The 16537-nt window shown below is 42.0% G+C and overlaps 1 protein-coding gene across 15 annotated transcripts in view; it reads right to left on the minus strand.

Moving 5' to 3' along the window:
- Nucleotides 1-16537, minus strand: part of CADPS (calcium dependent secretion activator) — a 475715-nt gene that overhangs the window by 240684 nt on the left and 218494 nt on the right. For all 15 annotated transcript variants that reach the window (XM_060022835.1, XM_060022832.1, XM_060022834.1 and 12 more), the window contains exons 5-6: nt 8888-9121; nt 3832-3953 (exon numbers count right to left, since the gene is read on the minus strand). In XM_060022835.1, the coding sequence (XP_059878818.1) occupies nt 3832-3953; nt 8888-9121 (356 nt within the window). The remainder of the gene's footprint in view (nt 1-3831; nt 3954-8887; nt 9122-16537) is intronic.

Below are 16537 nucleotides of genomic sequence, written 5' to 3' on the forward strand. Positions count from 1 at the left end.
TCCGTTCTATTTCTTAGGAGGTGGGTTCTTGAATCCACAAGGTATTTCCCGTCTGCATTTCCATGACTCCCTGAGATTGCTCACGACAAAACAGGGTTTCAATTACTCATGCCCTGCCTCAGCACCCTCAGTGGTTTCCTGCTAGAAGCAGCAATGGTGGCTCACAAATGGAGGCAATATTTTTGAAAGTAAATACATCTTGTGAAAAACTCTGATTTTCATATTCTGGCTTCCTGCATTAAAAACCCAGGAGAGGAGGACAACAGCATTGAGAGGATCCACAGTCGGCTAGGAAATAACCCATGTGTAGCAAAGAGACTGGTAAAATGAAGGATGAGAGGGGGCCACACACACACACACACACACACACACACACAGCCATGTTTTCCAACCACAAAACACATCTCACTCATGAAAACAGCCTTCTTATATTATGCACCTAATTCAAAATGACCACTTGGGGGCAGGGCCCTGGTTATAAGTGAAGAGGTGACCTTGATAGAGGAGGTGACAGAGAGCTTGGACCCTCCACTGCTAGGTTTCAACAATATAGAACAGCATTTCCAATGGATGCTAATAGATGGTAGTTGAAAAAAGTTTGGGAAACTCATGAATAAACAAAGGTAAAAAGCTTTATTTTCTATAATTAAATCCTCAAAGCCTTTAAAATGTCAAAGTATGCTGTAAATAACTCAGAAAAAATGTAATGTCTGGCATTTCCCAGCCTCACTTGACTGTAATACCGCTCTCCCCATCCTTGTTTTTCTTGGAGTAGTCTACATATTAGAGTTCTAAAAAACACTCTTGGACAAACTGGGTCATGCAGTGTACTCCTGCTTTTGTGACTGTACTTGGAAAAAAAAGAAAAAGCCAAATTCCTTGTAGACACGTTATAGGATAAGATATTAGAGTTCCAGTTACTGGGTAAAATACTTGGTAGCAGCAACAAGAGAATTTATAAGCAGTAAATAAAACAGGCTTGAATGGAATCTTGGTTTTAGAATGTATCGATAAAGTATGGACATCGGCTAGCTGTAGGAATCGTCAAAGACAAGAATCAGAAGATGAACAGGGCAGGAAAAAGGCTAAATTTGTCAGATGATGAAGTGGAGTTATTAGGACACATGAAAGATGACCCTCCAAAGGGTACTTTTTGGGATAATCAAAATCAAGTAGCAGAGACGACAGCTAGAGATCAGTAATGGGAAAAACTGCGAGTAGAAGCAGGGAGGAAAAAGAGAAGAAATATAAGCTTCAAAGAAAAGAAAGGGTGGAGAGGATGCAGAATAAGTACAAACATGAGACGAGGAAGAAAATGCACCTGCACAAACAGGCTCATTCATCATCTCAAGACAAAAGTGGAGGCAGAGGAGAAGTATTAGCAGCGAATTATGACCAAGAAAACGGCAAAGAAAAGAAGTGGAAGAAGAATTTGGTTTTAGAAGGCAGCTGAGTAGAGATTATAAGGAGAATGTATATATTAGAAAGGAGAAAAGAAGAGACAAGAAGAGACATGCATTTTGGTAGATTTCATACTCTGGGTATATCTCTTTGAGATACTCTAAAAATGGCAAATACAGGGCACATGTACGTCTTCCTGTATGAGTCGATCATGCATCATTTTCCTCTGAATACAGACTTCGCTTCAGAACACTTCTCAACACAGCACTTTGGATAGCCACTACAGACTGATTTGACTTGACGTGAGTTATGAAAGTTGCGTTCTTACTGTATTAAAACACAAACAAGCCCTCTGTGGGGTTTTGGTAATACCCCCTCACTGACTGAAGAGGAATAAAAAAATTATACTTCTTCAGTGTGAGATGTATTCATATGGACATAATGCATGTGGATGGATATGAGTAAGTGTATATGTGAAATATAAGCATATCAAGTAGTTCGACCAAAGCATTCCATATTTATTTCTAATCTGAAACTGTTTTAAACATTCATACGCACATGAAAATCAGCTTCATCACTTACTCTGGTAACTGAAACCTTTAAACCCAATAAACTAAATTACATTTTGAGTTACAATAGCCTAAATGAAGCAACAGCCTGTTAGAATAATCAGAGCTTTCTCCTTCCTTCTCTAACATATGATACCATATTGGGCTCGACATCTTAAAAGGTTAGTGTAAACACCAGAGAGGTTTTTATTCCCCCTAAGTGACACATTTTTCAAAGGCACATATAAATAATGCAACAGCATAATAGCATTGATTATGATCGGGCTGTGGTGACAGTTGGGGGAAAAACTGGGATTTTTATCAATGGTGGTAAAAAAGAAGTTGCATTCATTTTCAGATTGAAACTCAGTTTACAAAAAGGGAGGAAGGATGGTGTGCAACAAGTTGCTTTGGTTTCCATTTCCTCCTCCACACACTTGTTAATTGCACCCAGATCTGAGCATCTGAGGCCTTTGCCTATTCATGCAAAGCACCACTAGAAGGCACACAATGCCCTCAGATTTTTCTCTAGTCAGGGAAACATTCAGTGCTTTCTTTGAACTATTTTGTTTGAACATCCTGGTACGGTATTCCTGTTCTGCCAAACATCTCCTAGTGCTTTGAGGGAGGAGAGGCAGTGAGCTGCCGTCATGGGTTATCCTTTTTATGACTTTCTTCTGAATTAACAACAATAAAAAAAGATGCTCATTAGCCTCGGCCGGCTTAATTGAGATAGAAAAGAAAAGGAGAGAGGCAGCGGGGAGGGAGGAAAGAGAGTGGCGATCTCTCAAGAATTTTTGCAGCCTGAGAGTCTATTGACTCTCATCATCATCGCTCCTGTGAACCAATGCAATAGAATACTAACTGGTCTCCTGCATCGACTCTGGTCTTCTCCACTGCAGGCAGAGTAATCTTCTCAGAACACATATCTAATCATACATGGCCATCCTTCCTCTCCGGGGCCTAGCAAGGTCCTTCATGGTGTAGCCCCTTCCTGCCTCACTGGCAGCTTATGGCATACCTCGTTCTCTGGACTCCAGCCCCACTGGCCTTCTTTCAATGCCTCCTTGCCACAGGGTCTCTGCTGACCACAGGGCCTTTGCACAAGCTGACTCTGCCTGGAATGTTCTTTCTACTCCCAACCCCTTTGGCTCAACTTTTAAATGTTAGACCAAATGTCTTATAACTCCTCAAGAAGGCCTGCTCCTACTCTGTCTCCACAAACTGGCTCAGGTCCCCCTGGTCCCCTCACAAAGCACTCTTTCTTTCTCAGCATTCATATCTATTTGTAACTATAAATTTGTACAATTATGTTTCTGCTCCCCCACTCAACTATAAGCCCTGTAGGGCAACAACAGGGACTATCTTCCTTTCCGCTGTTCAACAGCACCCTGTACACAGGCACAGTGAGCATTTGACAAATATGTGTTGACCGAACAAATTAATAGATTGTGCCTAATGTAACATACTGCTTTGCTGATACAGTCATAACTGTGGCACAGAGAAAGATTTTGAAAAAAAACTGTACATACCATAAACCAAATATTATTTGGTAAACATAATGAAAACAGATTTCTATCAAAGTCTCCCACACATCCTATTGAAGCCTGCAGGTTGTGACTAAACTCTCTAAGGTGATACATAAGCCTCCAGAAAGGAGGCTGTGTCTTAAATTTCCTTCTGTTCTCCTCTCTGAAGGAGTTGGAAACCTTATTAAGGCTGCCAAATAAAAATGTAGTCAAGTCATTTTGTTTGGAAAATAAACAAGGTGTATGTCTCATATAACCTTCTGGGGAAACCAAACCTTTAATCTGCAGTTGGCCAAAATGGTGCCAATGAGAAGAATCTTCTGGAAGACGAACCACGGAGAAACATAACTTACGTTGGTTTTGAAGCCTCGGCCTGGTCGGTCTGTAGTTTCTCTCCTCCTTCCACCTCCATCGTGCAATATACAATGCGATTTGGAGCTAAAGATTTGAGGCCTTGGACTTCCATGATCACCACCTGGAAACAGAGTCACACACAGCAGAGGTTATTGCCGAAGTCTATGGGCAGCATCACCCGGGGAAAATATATACATAAGAAGTTACAAAAATCCCAACTGGTATCTGATGGTTTCTTTCAGGTTTCTACCAGCCAGGCTGGGACAAGTCCAGCATGAAGATACAATTCTTCATAGTGTATCTCATTGCCTTGCAGATGGAAAGACAAAGTTCACTAACTCAAATGCTCATAGGAGCTAGAAAGGTTATATGAAACGGGCTACTCTTTTCTGTGTTAAACACATAGGATGGGGACTTCCCTGGTGGCACAGGGCTTAAGAATCCACCTGCCAATGCAGGGGACACGGGTTCGAGCCCTGGTCCGGGAAGATCCCACATGCCGCGGAGCAACTAAGCCCGTGCACCACAACTACCGAGCCTGTGCTCTAGAGCCCATGAGCCACAACTACTGAGCCCGTGTGCCACAACTATGAAGCCTGCGCGCCTAGAGCCCATGCTGTGCAACAAGAGAAGCCACCGCAAGGAGAAGCCTGTGCGCCCACAACGAAGAGTAGCCCCCACCCACCGCAACTAGAGAAAGCCCGTGCGCAGCAACGAAGACCCAACACAGCCAAAAATAAATAAATAAATAAATATTAAAAACACACATACACACATAAGATGATTTTTCATTTCCACAAGAAATAGACTCTCCTATTTAAAAAATATATATAGTCTAGCTTTTAACTCAGAACGTGATGGACACATAGGCCAAGGAATTTACTTTCCTCTTTACAATAAGATAAGTGATAACACAACTGCTAAGATAAAGGGCAAGTACCATTTAGCATGAGAGTCAGAGATACAACAGGGAGTAGTGGGGACTGTGGGAAACGGGAGCACTCCATTTAAAGGGAGCAGTTGCTACTCAGTTGCAGCCCACTGTTGCCTTGTTTTACCCCAGTCCAGAGTTGCCAAAGACTCCAATTTCTCTTACTGGGAAATGGAAATATTAATCAGAATCAAAGTCAGAAATCTGATTTTGAAATTTTGACAATAATTTTAAAGGGGAGAAATAAAATACACAAACTCTGTGCAGGCCAACATTGTTGGGTCAAAAAAAAAAAAAAAAAAAGCCTGCAGTTGCATACTCTCTGTCTAGACTGAGGGAAAAGGCTGGTGTTTTGATGGAACAAGTTATATCATTTATAAGTCCTGGCATTTCCCACCACTACCCTCAAACTCCATTCAATCACCTGCTATTTTCATATTTAGTGGTAGGTGCTGCTCATCAGAGAGAAGGGAGAAGAGAGGAGAGGAGGGGACAGAGGGGAGGAGAGGAGAGAGACAATGATTTAAAAATCGGAAACAAATGACTCACAATCAGAGATCTCTAAAGACCAAGGTATATTAAAAAAAAAATTACTGGATTGTACTCCAAAAGAGGTAATGGCATTACACAAGAAAGATGTAGGTGTGCAAAAAATGTACGCTTTTTAATGGACTTGATGCAAGGAAGTACAACAGGGCTGGCATTGAATCAGGATTCACAGGTCAGTTTTGCTGCTTAATAGCCCAGGGGTTCTCAAACTTAGTGTGAATCAGAATCGCCTGGAGCGCTGGTTAAACCAGACATGGCTGGACTTCAGCTCCCGAGTTGCTGACAAGGAGATCTGGGGTGGAGTCCAAGACTTTTCATTTTCTTTCTTTTTTTAAAAAATTGTGTTGGAGTATAGTTGATTTACAATGTTGTACTAGTTTCAGGTGTACAGCAAAGTGATTCAGTTGTATATATACATATATTCATTCTTTTCCAGATTCTTTTCTCATATAGGTTATCCCAGGATATTGAGTAGAGTTCCCTGTGCTATACAGTAGGTCCTTGTTGGTTATCTATGTTCTATATAGTAGTGTGTGTATGTAAGACTTTTCATTTCTAACCATTTCCCTGATGCTGCTGATCCAGGAGCCAGGGTACTACTCATGTGATGTTGGGCAGATCTTGACCTGGAAGTCATTGTACTTTTCTTTCAAATCTCCTGAGCCTCAGTTTCCTCATCTGTATAGTGGGGATAACGATACGTCTTCTCTCTCTCTCCATGGCCGTTGTGTGAGGATCATATGAGATGATGTATGTAATTGAAATTTTTACACTGGGTGGAAAGAACCATCAAATGAAAAGAAATGAGAGGCACTGGAGAAAGAATACAATTTTTAGAATTTTAAAGATGCGTTCAAATCCCGAATCTGCATTTTCACTAGCTGTGTCATCATTTGCTAGGTTCTTAACCACTCCAAGGCTTTGTTTCCACATCTGCAAATGCCTTGAAAGACTGTTGTGAGGATTCACTGAGTGAATGATGGTGAAGGATTCTACAAATACCTATTAGTTTTCATCAGAGCACTCCACCCACCCAGGGCCATGTCACTTGTAATCCTGGACCTTAGTTCTCTTACTCCAGGTAACTATTCTCTGCTGTCCCTTCTAGCCATGCAATTCTATAATTACATAAAATAAGTCTTGTACCAACCTGCAAATTCAAACTAGTCTGCCCTGATGCTGTGACAGGCCTCTCTCTCTCTCTTTTTACCCCCCTAACTGTGTCTGCCAAAACACATTCACAAATAGATACTCAATGCTTTTTGCTGGCTGGTTTAGTATGATGTGCAATTTAGTGTTCTAATTAAACAGTATTTGGGAACCCTAGAGCGTTTCATTCGGTACTTGTACTTCCAAGTTACAGCCTGTTTGAATCATGTACGTCTGGCAGTATGGTTGGGGACTCACCCACATCTATATTTTAGATAATCAGCTGTGTAATATTGAGTACTGACGAAGAATTAGAAAATTGCAGATTTAAAAGCTCCATGAATATCAATAAACCACTTCCACCCCCCACCTTTCAGGAGGAAGACAAGAGGCAGTAGGAAATAAATTGCCACCTTTAATTGGCAGTAATCAAATCCAAAGACACCTAAGAAAAAGCATTCAGTACCTCAGGTGGCGGTATTAAAAAAAAAAAGAAAGGAAGTTTGTGTGAAATTACACTGATGAGTTTTTCACACACCAAGTGCTCTATATTTAATGGAATACTGCCTCTTCCACCTGCAAAATACATGTTGAAAACCCTGTAATATGACTATCTCAATCTGAACTGAGCACAGTAAAACAAATTACCTGCAGTTAATTCACAGCAAGCCTTAATGATGTTCTCAAATATTAATTTAGTCTTACAAATTTTAATTAAATCTATAGAAATCGGATCTATTCTCTTGGTTTCCCTAAATGTTGGATTATCATAAAATCCTTTTGGGGTTGAGCTTTCATATGCTACGAATGGTTCTCAAACTTTGGAGTGTAAGAAGTACCTGGGCAGCTCATTAAAATGCACATTCCAGGGCTATACTCTGCCTAGAGCTCTCATTCCTGACAATTTTATTGAGGCATATTTTACATATCATATAATTCACACATTTCAAGTGTACAATACAGTGATTTAGGGACTTCCCTGGTGGCACAGTGGTGAACACTCCACGCTCCCAATGCAGGGGGACTGGGTTCGACCCCTGATTGAGGAACTAGATCCTACATGCATGCCACAACTAAGAGTTCGCATGCTACAACTAAGGAGGCCACGTGCCGCAACTAAGGAGCTAGCGAGCTGCAACTAAGTGGCCCATGTGCTGCAACTAGGGAGCCTGCAAGCCACACCTAAGGGGACCGCCTGCCGCAACTAAGACCTGGTGCAACCAAATAAATAAATAAATATTAAAAATAAATAAATAAATTTACTAGGTTGTAGAAATCATCATCATAAATCAGTTTCAGAACAGTTTTATCTCCCCCAATAAGGTCCCTTATGTCCGTTTCTACCTCCTGCCCCAGGCAACACTAACCTACTTTCTGTTTCTGGATATTTACCTTTTCTGGACATTTTATATCAATGGAATCAAACAATATGTGGCCTCTTGCGTCTGGCTTCTTTCACTAAGCATAATGTTTTGGAGGTTCATCTAAATCAAAGCATGTATCAGTAGCTTGTTCCTTTTAATTGGTGAAGCGTATTCTATCATACGGATGAACCACATTTTGCCCTTTCACCAGCTGATAGACATTTAGGTTGTTTCCATTTTGGGCTAGATGAATAATGCTGCTATAAACATTTGTAAGCAAGTCTTTGTGGTGACGTGTTTTCATCTCTCTTGGGTAGATATCTAAGAGTGGAACTGCTGGATCACATGGTAATTTTATATTTAGCTTTTTGAGAAACCACCAAACTGTTTTCTAAAGTGACCACACCATTTTATATTCTCATCCTCTAGAGCTCTGGGTCAACAGTTCTGGGTGGCACAGGAAATGTGCATACTGAACCAGTTTTCAATAATTCTGACGTAGGTAGATCAGATCTACTCCTTAGATTATACGTATGATAAACAAACATGTGAGTAAAAGTTACAGAGAAATATTGACATGTTGAGCCTTCTGCCACAGTTCTGGCCAAAATGGGTTCTTTCTTGGGGTGATGAGACAAACTAAAAGAGTCTCCACTGCAACAAGGGACTCTCTAATGGGGCAGCCGGAGGGAGAGAGAATGGAAGAGAAAATTGACAACCCACCATGAAATGATACTAGATTGCTTTTTTTGTAACACAGGTTGCCAAAATGTTAAACTCTCTAAATTGCACAAGGTATTTACAAAACCCTTAAGGGCTGCTTTAAGTTGGGGAAAGTAACCCAACATTAAATTTAGTAAGTGGTTCTTAGGACTACATTTCCTAAGGAAAAAGTATGGTCTCCTGGAGATGGGAAATTACTTGCCGATTAGCTGAGCTATGCTTAGTAAGCTGTTATTTTAATAACTGCTCCTGGGGTGCAAGGAGGAAAACAAGCTGATTGTGAGGCATCTCATCACCCATGTCCTGCCTGCGAAACTTTCAAGGGTCTAGGGCTTTTACCTCCAGGGAGAAAGATAACACGACGTCTGACTTGGAGAGCTGGTTTTCACTCTCCTCACCCATGTCGATGATGGAAGCGTTGTGGCTGCGTTTGAGTTTCTGAAGCTTGAACTCGCCGCCTTTGGAAACTGGCATGCTCTCCAAATTAGCCATGAGCAGGTTGACGGATGACTTCAGCTCTTCAATGTACATGTTTTCCATTTCTTTGGATACAAACTTGGGAAATTTGCGTTCCTTGTAAAGAAAGAGAAAGGAATGAGCAGAGGAGTAAACACAGTCCAGAGCTCTGCTGACATCTACCACTAGTGACATTTGCCCAGATATTGTGGCATCGTGCTAGAAAAATGGTTCAGCTGGGTTGAGTAGACAGCTGCCTGCCTTCTAGTTATTTATAATCTCTAACAGGTAAGAAACACATACATAAACATATAGTAAGAAAGAGGCAAATATTTTATTATAGTTCTATTCCCCCCACCCAAGTTTTCTCCAGCAAATGTGATCTACGGAAAGAAAAATGGGGTGATGTTCTTCAAATCCGGTCTCAATTCAAACAGTTTTTCTTTTCAGCAAAATGCAGCCAGTTGTTTTTAAGCTGAGGAGACAGAAAAGCACCCTATTTCTGGATATCTATAGAGATTTTTTCACATGAATAATTCAAAAGGAGCTCATTTGAGATGTTTCAACACAGCCTGTGGCTATTTCTAAGAAGAATAGTTAACTGTTTTGAAGAAAAATTGAAAAAAAATTAAACAAGTGATGAAAAACATGATTAAAATTCCTTAGAAGAGAAGATAAAGCAATTCAGTATCAGAACTGAACTCTATATTTTTTCATTCCTTAAGAGTTCAGTTGTAATGGCAACATGCTTTAGCCAGCTTCATACCTCTGAGTTGTCCAGATGCCTCAGATGAATAGAGTTTGGATCAATCACCTTCTCAAAGAATCATTTCCCACTTCAAACATGAATGTGCTCTCTGCAGCCCAGCTCCATAAATGAGCAGGTGAGTGGCAAATCAAATCAGTTTGACTTTTTTTGCAAGTGACAGAAAAATCCGCTTGAACTGGCTTAAACAATGAAGGAATGTATAGGTTTGAAAATGTCCTAGGGTAGAACCAGCTTCAAACAAGACTGGAATTAGGAGTCAGATAATATCATTATAACTGAGTTTTTCCTCCAAAACTTGGTTTGGGTTCTTCTGGGCTGGCTTCATGCTCAGTCTGGCTCCTTCTAATGTGACAAAAAGATTGCTAAAGATCTGTACCTCACAACACCACATCACACTATATAAAGGAAGAGCGAACATCTCCTCCTGTAATGCTCACAGAAGATGGAGGATCTTTTATCTCAGAATCCTCACCTGAAGTCTGACTTATGTGCATACCCTGAACCAGTTTCCATGGCCAGTGATGTCATGTTGAATCGCTTAGGCCTGCGTTATTTCCTCTGTCCCTGTGGCTCAGGGTAGAACTCCACCTGGGTCCCACGGAACATGAATTGGTTTGCCAATTCTGGGTGGCAGAAAAATAAGATGTCTAATATGTGGGCACCTGACTTAAAGTCATCCAGCTAATTCTACTAAGTGGCCAGCAATCAACTGGATTTAATCACTCAAGCAATTGAAGTGAGAGATGTTGAGATTGCGATCAGTGGTGAAACTGCAACAGTAAGATCATAAAGATAGACTCTTGGGTGGTTGCCATATTGTCCATGTTGGACCAAGTGGAAGCACCGTAAGAACTTGACAAAGAGCGAGAAAGAGATGGGGAGATAGAGGAGGGAGAGAGACTGTGAGAGAGAGGAAGGAAGGAGGGAGGGAGGAGGGAAGGAAGAGAAGAGGAGAGAGGAGGGTATTTAGAGTCACAGAAAGGAGATTTGACTTTTATTGGTTTTCTAATTCTAAGAAAACCGTTATTCCTCTTGCAGTTTTGATGCCTGAGATTCTCTTATTTTCCTTTCAATACTCAAGACTCGTATCTTCGAAACTTTTGCACAGTGGGCTGGCGTTTTATCATTCTTGGGCTCAATCAGAGGACAAATGTGAGCCTCAAAAACGTGGGTATCCTTTATGACAAAGGCCCTGGGCTGCTGGGCCATCATCACTTAGAAAATATTTACTGCCACCCAAACTCTGCCTGGCACAGTGTTAGGCGTGGGGAGATCATGATGAAAGGATGCGAACTGTCCTGGAGCTTTACAGCTAGCAGAGAGAAAGATCTTTAAGGAAAGATCTTTAAAAGATCTTTAAAGATCTTCAAGGTAGATGGTTGATGGAAGTAGATGAGAAGTGATCTCTTCCTGAGAGAATCAGGGGTAGCCTTCCGGAGGAGGTGACCCTTAGGCTGAGAGTCTGATGGATGAGGAAGCGTTTGACACCGGGTTGAGTTGGCTGAGACAGGGCCACTTTTATTTGCTCTTTTCTGAGAAATATGTAATAGGCAACCATGAATCCAAGAAGGTCTATATAACTGAACGTGATCACAAAATACTTCCCCCTCTTCTTTTGAACATGGTCATTCTAACGAGTGAAGAGAAGAATGAGGTAAGTTAATTGATGTTAAAGGCTGCCAAGCAGCACAGGTTACATACTAACAGCCTGAAGGCTGGGACACTGATCTATCTCTTTCCTCCTGGTACTGGGGCCCAAACCTTCTAACTATATGGGATATTGGAGGAGCTGGGTAAGTGTACCTTTGATTTTACTGGCAGCTGCTGGCCCTGCAGTTGCCATGGAGATGGAGAGAAAAACCATTGTGTCTGTGAAGTGGGTTCTCTCCTGCCAATCAGCCTTACTATCAAGTGCAGTCCCTTCATCACACCCATCTTTGGGACTCACTCAAGGCCTTTTAACTCCACAGTCTTGAAATTTTGGAAGAAGACCCAGTGATTACAGATACCACAACTCTGGCCCAGAGCTGGCATCCACCAAACTTTCTGCAGGAGAATATTGGAAAAATCGAAAGAATGACCACTCCTACCAGAACTTGGACAGTTCCTAATGACATCATAAAAAGATGCTTATAAAACTGAAGTCTGGGGACTTCCCTGGTGGTGCAGGGCTTAAGAATCCATCTGCCAACGCACGGGACATGGGTTCAATCCCTGGTCCAGGAAGATCCCTCATACTGTGGAGCAACTAAGCCCGTGCGCCACAACTACTGAGCCTGTGCTCTAGAGCCCGAGAGCCACAACTACAGAAGCCCGCGCGCCTAGAGCCCGTGCTCCGCAAAAAGAGAAGCCACCGCAGTGAGAAGCCCACGCACCGCAACAAAGAGTAGCCCCCGCTCGCCTCAACTAGAGAAAGCCCGCGCACAGCAATGAAGACAAAAAAAAAAAAAAAAAAAAAAAAAAATATATATATATATATATATATATATGAAAAATAAATAAATAATAAATTAAAAAAAACCCCACTGAAGTCTGCAAGGGAAAACAAGGCCATTTTTCTACTCTGAGTACTTAAGCCTTGAGAAGGAATAGCATTCTGTCAATCTAGGCTGACTTTCTAAAGGGGTTTTCAATGGCAGTCCCACTATAAACACATTTCAAAAGCAGCCTCACAGACATTAGAAGGCATTTTGGGCACAGGTATTATATTAGTAGTTTCCTGGATTGGTCCTTTTACTCAAAGCTGTCCTTCAGTGGCTTAGTTTTACTTCCTCAGCTTCTTTGATTTAGGTGGACTTCCTTTTCCTTGAATGAACGCCCTTGGCATTTAGATTTTTCTTTGAACTCAGATTCCTCTGGGTTCTTAGCTGCCTTACAAAGGCCAGAGTCAGGGAGATGCTCCCTACACACATTCTTGCAGGCCAAAAATTGAACTAAATTTCTACCATGTGCTTGGACACAGGGTAGATGCCGGGTACAACAACGTTCATTTGTAAGCTGGGGGTGCTATCATTCTCTGGTAGGAGAGGATTCCACTTTTATCTGATTGTTGGCAATGTATGGAGCAGAACTTTTCCATCAGGGAAATATGTGGATGTCACTTCTCACCTAGGCACATCATTAATACCTGCAATGGGACCGTGGTATGAGATGATCAGTTTGCTTCTGCAGAGAATGCGGTTTAAATGGCAACTCCCCACTGAAATGACAGCTTGAAAAAACAATGGTGTTTCACTCCCAGACCTCTACCTCTATTTTAAAAGCTGTAGTATTTGTCTTATATAATCAGCTCAAGAATTTTGGAATTTTACCGAAAACGTGGCCAAAAGGACTGGCAAATATCACAGCAGCACTAATGCCACAAGCTGCCTGTTTAAGCTCCAATGTCAACTTCTAATCACACAATTTAAATAACTTAGGCTTAACTCCTGGGTGAAATTTGGGGACTCTTTAACGTCAACATGAGAGGATTTGGGAAAATGTTTGAGCAGGGATTAAGAAGTCTTTTCTACCACATTTAAAAAATGCATTCAGATCTCTTCATGGATCTTTAAGGCAGCGTATCTGATGTTCACAGTGAGGGCTCACACAGCCGTCTCTGATGATTCGCTCGTTGGATGTTGGTGTGACTGAACTGATAGATTACAGGGTAGGGTTGCGGGTAGAGGAAAGCCACCTTGCACTTGCCTCCCTTCTCTCCCAGGAAGAAAAGACAAACATTTGCCTTCTGTAAGCATGTGAGGATAAGAATGCTGCTGGCGGAACCACCTAGGTCTCCACCACCTCTTTCCCAGATGCCAAGGAAATCAAAGTGGAAGGGATTCAGGATTCCAGGAACCCATTCTGCCTGCTGCTTTTGCTTCCTTTGGGCTTCTGGATAAACTGAAGGGAAGGCACAGCAAATTTTCGTGCAAGAGAGAAAGCAGTTTCCTGGAGGGGCAACCATCAGGGAGGGAGGAGCTGGGGGCAGTCTTGTCCTGGTGTAACTGCCTGTCATCTGACTACTCAAAAGAAAGAACGTGAAACTTGGAATTAAAGCACTCGGCTTTCTACTTACTAGCTGTGTCAACTTTGATACGTCACTTAAACTCTTTGATGTGCCTGAACTGCGGAGAATCATCGTTAACTCGCAGGATCATTTGTCACAGGTCTAAATGAGAGTTCACGTGAATTGCATAGCCAGGGCAAATTAATAAAGGACTGATCAGCAGACACAGAGGTCAGGATGCAGAAAGGTGAAGTCCTGGGTGAAGGGCATGTTGGATCTTTGGATTGGGGCCATGGGGAAATGAGGCTCTATGTTTGGGAAGGCATTTTGTAATGGTAGTGTGCATAGTGGTTAAGAGAGAAGGTTCTGGTCAGTGAATGAGCTTGGCCAAGGCCTCTAATGTCTGTGCTTCAGCCGCCTCTATGACATGGGGATACTGGGAGCACCCTTCTCATAAAGTTGTTGGAGGATTAGGTAGGTTCTCAAATGTAAAATGCTTAGGAGAGAGTTGGGCACATGGTAAACACCGCATAAGCAAGTTATTTTGCACACAACTTCGAGGGGCTCCCAATTCATAATGAGCACCCCACCCAGAGCCCTACCTTGTCGGTACCACCCTCTCCCTCAGTGATGTATCTCTAGCATCCATGTGTTCACTGAGACCTCACCCCCTTTCCACGGTGGACTGGTCGACTGCTCTAGGGGTTGGCCCTTGAACTAAGCGGGGCCAGTCAGAAGACTGACTCTTGAAATTGTGAATGTGAGGGGGTAATGAGAAAAGCGGAAAGAGGAGATTGGGAGAAAGATTTGAGACAGAGGTTGACTGGCTAAATGGTTTTCTATTTGGCCATCCTGGAAACACGGAGAACTGTGGAACTGCCATGTTTCCCATCTGAGAAGCAAAGAAAGATGGTCTGCAGAGAAAGAAGGAATAATGAATGGGACACACAGGCTCAAGGGAAGGGAGAAAGTCCTGACCACTTGGTGGCCCCTGGCTCCACTCCCTTCCTAGGTCTTGGCTGTACCTTGCCCATGGGCTCTGTGAGACATTCCTTGCTCCCTAGAATCAATCCCCTCTCTTAAAAGCTTCCTTGAGTTGGTGCTTCTAATTTGCAATGAAGACACTCTACCCATCTTATAATTCAGAGAACACAGTGAATTATGTATGATGGATGACATCTATCTCCAGGAATTTCTGGTTATGATATTTACAGGAGCTGACGTTTAGCCATATGGGTTGAATTGCATACCCTCAATAAAATTCACTGTGATGCTACAAATAGAAAAATCAGGGCATGCTAAAAGAAGATAAGCATGGGTGCTTTGTTTCAATATCTTTTCAGGAACTAGCCTGTATCTGAAAACTTGGTATTTAATTTTTAGTAGATGAGATACTTCTCACTCTTCCTCAGTATTAGCCGGGCTGGTTTAAGCAGAAGTAGAATTTCCTTTTCTTGGAATCCAACTAAACTGAAGGAAAAACAGTTACACAGTTGACGATCAGGAAGAAGTAGATTCAGTGTCTTGAACACCCTGAGGATCTCAGTATATTCTGTTTATCTTTGTATGTATGTTAGCTTCACTCTTTTATCTTCTTTCCCCTACACTGAAGAAATGAACATGGCTGCAGACATCTTTCTACCACTACAAGACATAGCTCTGTTGGCCTACAGTCCACAGGTCCCAGTGAAGGGGTTCATTGGTTTAGTTGCATCCATTTCTGGACCAATCACTAATGGCCGGGGCAGGCTGGGAGATGTGATTGGTTCCACTTGGGTGAGGAGTCCACTTCCAGAACCAAGTAACTGTGGCAAGGGGGCCATTGGCATGAACGAATATTGCAAAAGAAGACAGTCAATTTCCAGGAGAACAGGAGATAGTAGTGGGAAGATTCCCATAGAAATCCTCCTGAATGTTTAAATATACCCTCCATATACTTTGAAATATACCCTCCATATACTTTGCCCAAGATTTACTTTAGTTGCCTATCTCATTGTCCAAGAAAGTCTAGTTCTAAGTTGTCAGTAACATCCTATTAGGTATCAAAATACCCAGTGGTGTGGGCCAAGGGAGAGAGTTTTTTGGGTTTTTTTAACATCTTTATTGGAGTATAATTGCTTTACAGTGGTGTGTTAGTTTCTGCTTTATAACAAAGTGAATCAATTATACATATACATATGTCCCCATATCTCTTCCCCCTTGCGTCTCCCTCCCTTCGACCCTCCCTATCCCACCCCTCTAAGTGGTCACAAAGCACCGAGCTGAATTCTCTGTGCTATGCGGCTGCTTCCCACTAGCTATCTATTTTACGTTTGGTAGTGTATATATGTCCACGCAGCTCTCTCACTTGTCCCAGCTTACCATTCCCCTTCCCTGTAACTTCAAGTCCATTCTCTAGTAGGTCTGCATCTTTATTCTCGACTTGCCCCTAGGTTCTTCATGACATTTTTTTTTTTTAGATTCCATATATATGTGTTAGCATACGGTATTTGTTTTTCTCTGACTTACTTCACTCTGTATGACAGACTCTAGATCCATCCACCTCACTACAAATAACTCAATTTCATTTCTTTTTATAGCGTAGTAATATTCCATTGTATTTATGTGCCACATCTTCTTTATCCATTCATCTGTCAATGGATACTTAGGTTGTTTCCATGTCCTGGCTATTGTAAATAGAGCTGCAATGAATACTGGGGTGCATGTATCATCTTGAATTATGGTTTTCTCAGGGTATATGCCCAGTAGTGGGATTGCTGGGTCGTACGGTAGTTCT

This window comes from Delphinus delphis, chromosome 10 (genome assembly GCF_949987515.2).
Source record: "Delphinus delphis chromosome 10, mDelDel1.2, whole genome shotgun sequence".
Taxonomy (NCBI): Eukaryota; Metazoa; Chordata; class Mammalia; order Artiodactyla; family Delphinidae; genus Delphinus; species Delphinus delphis.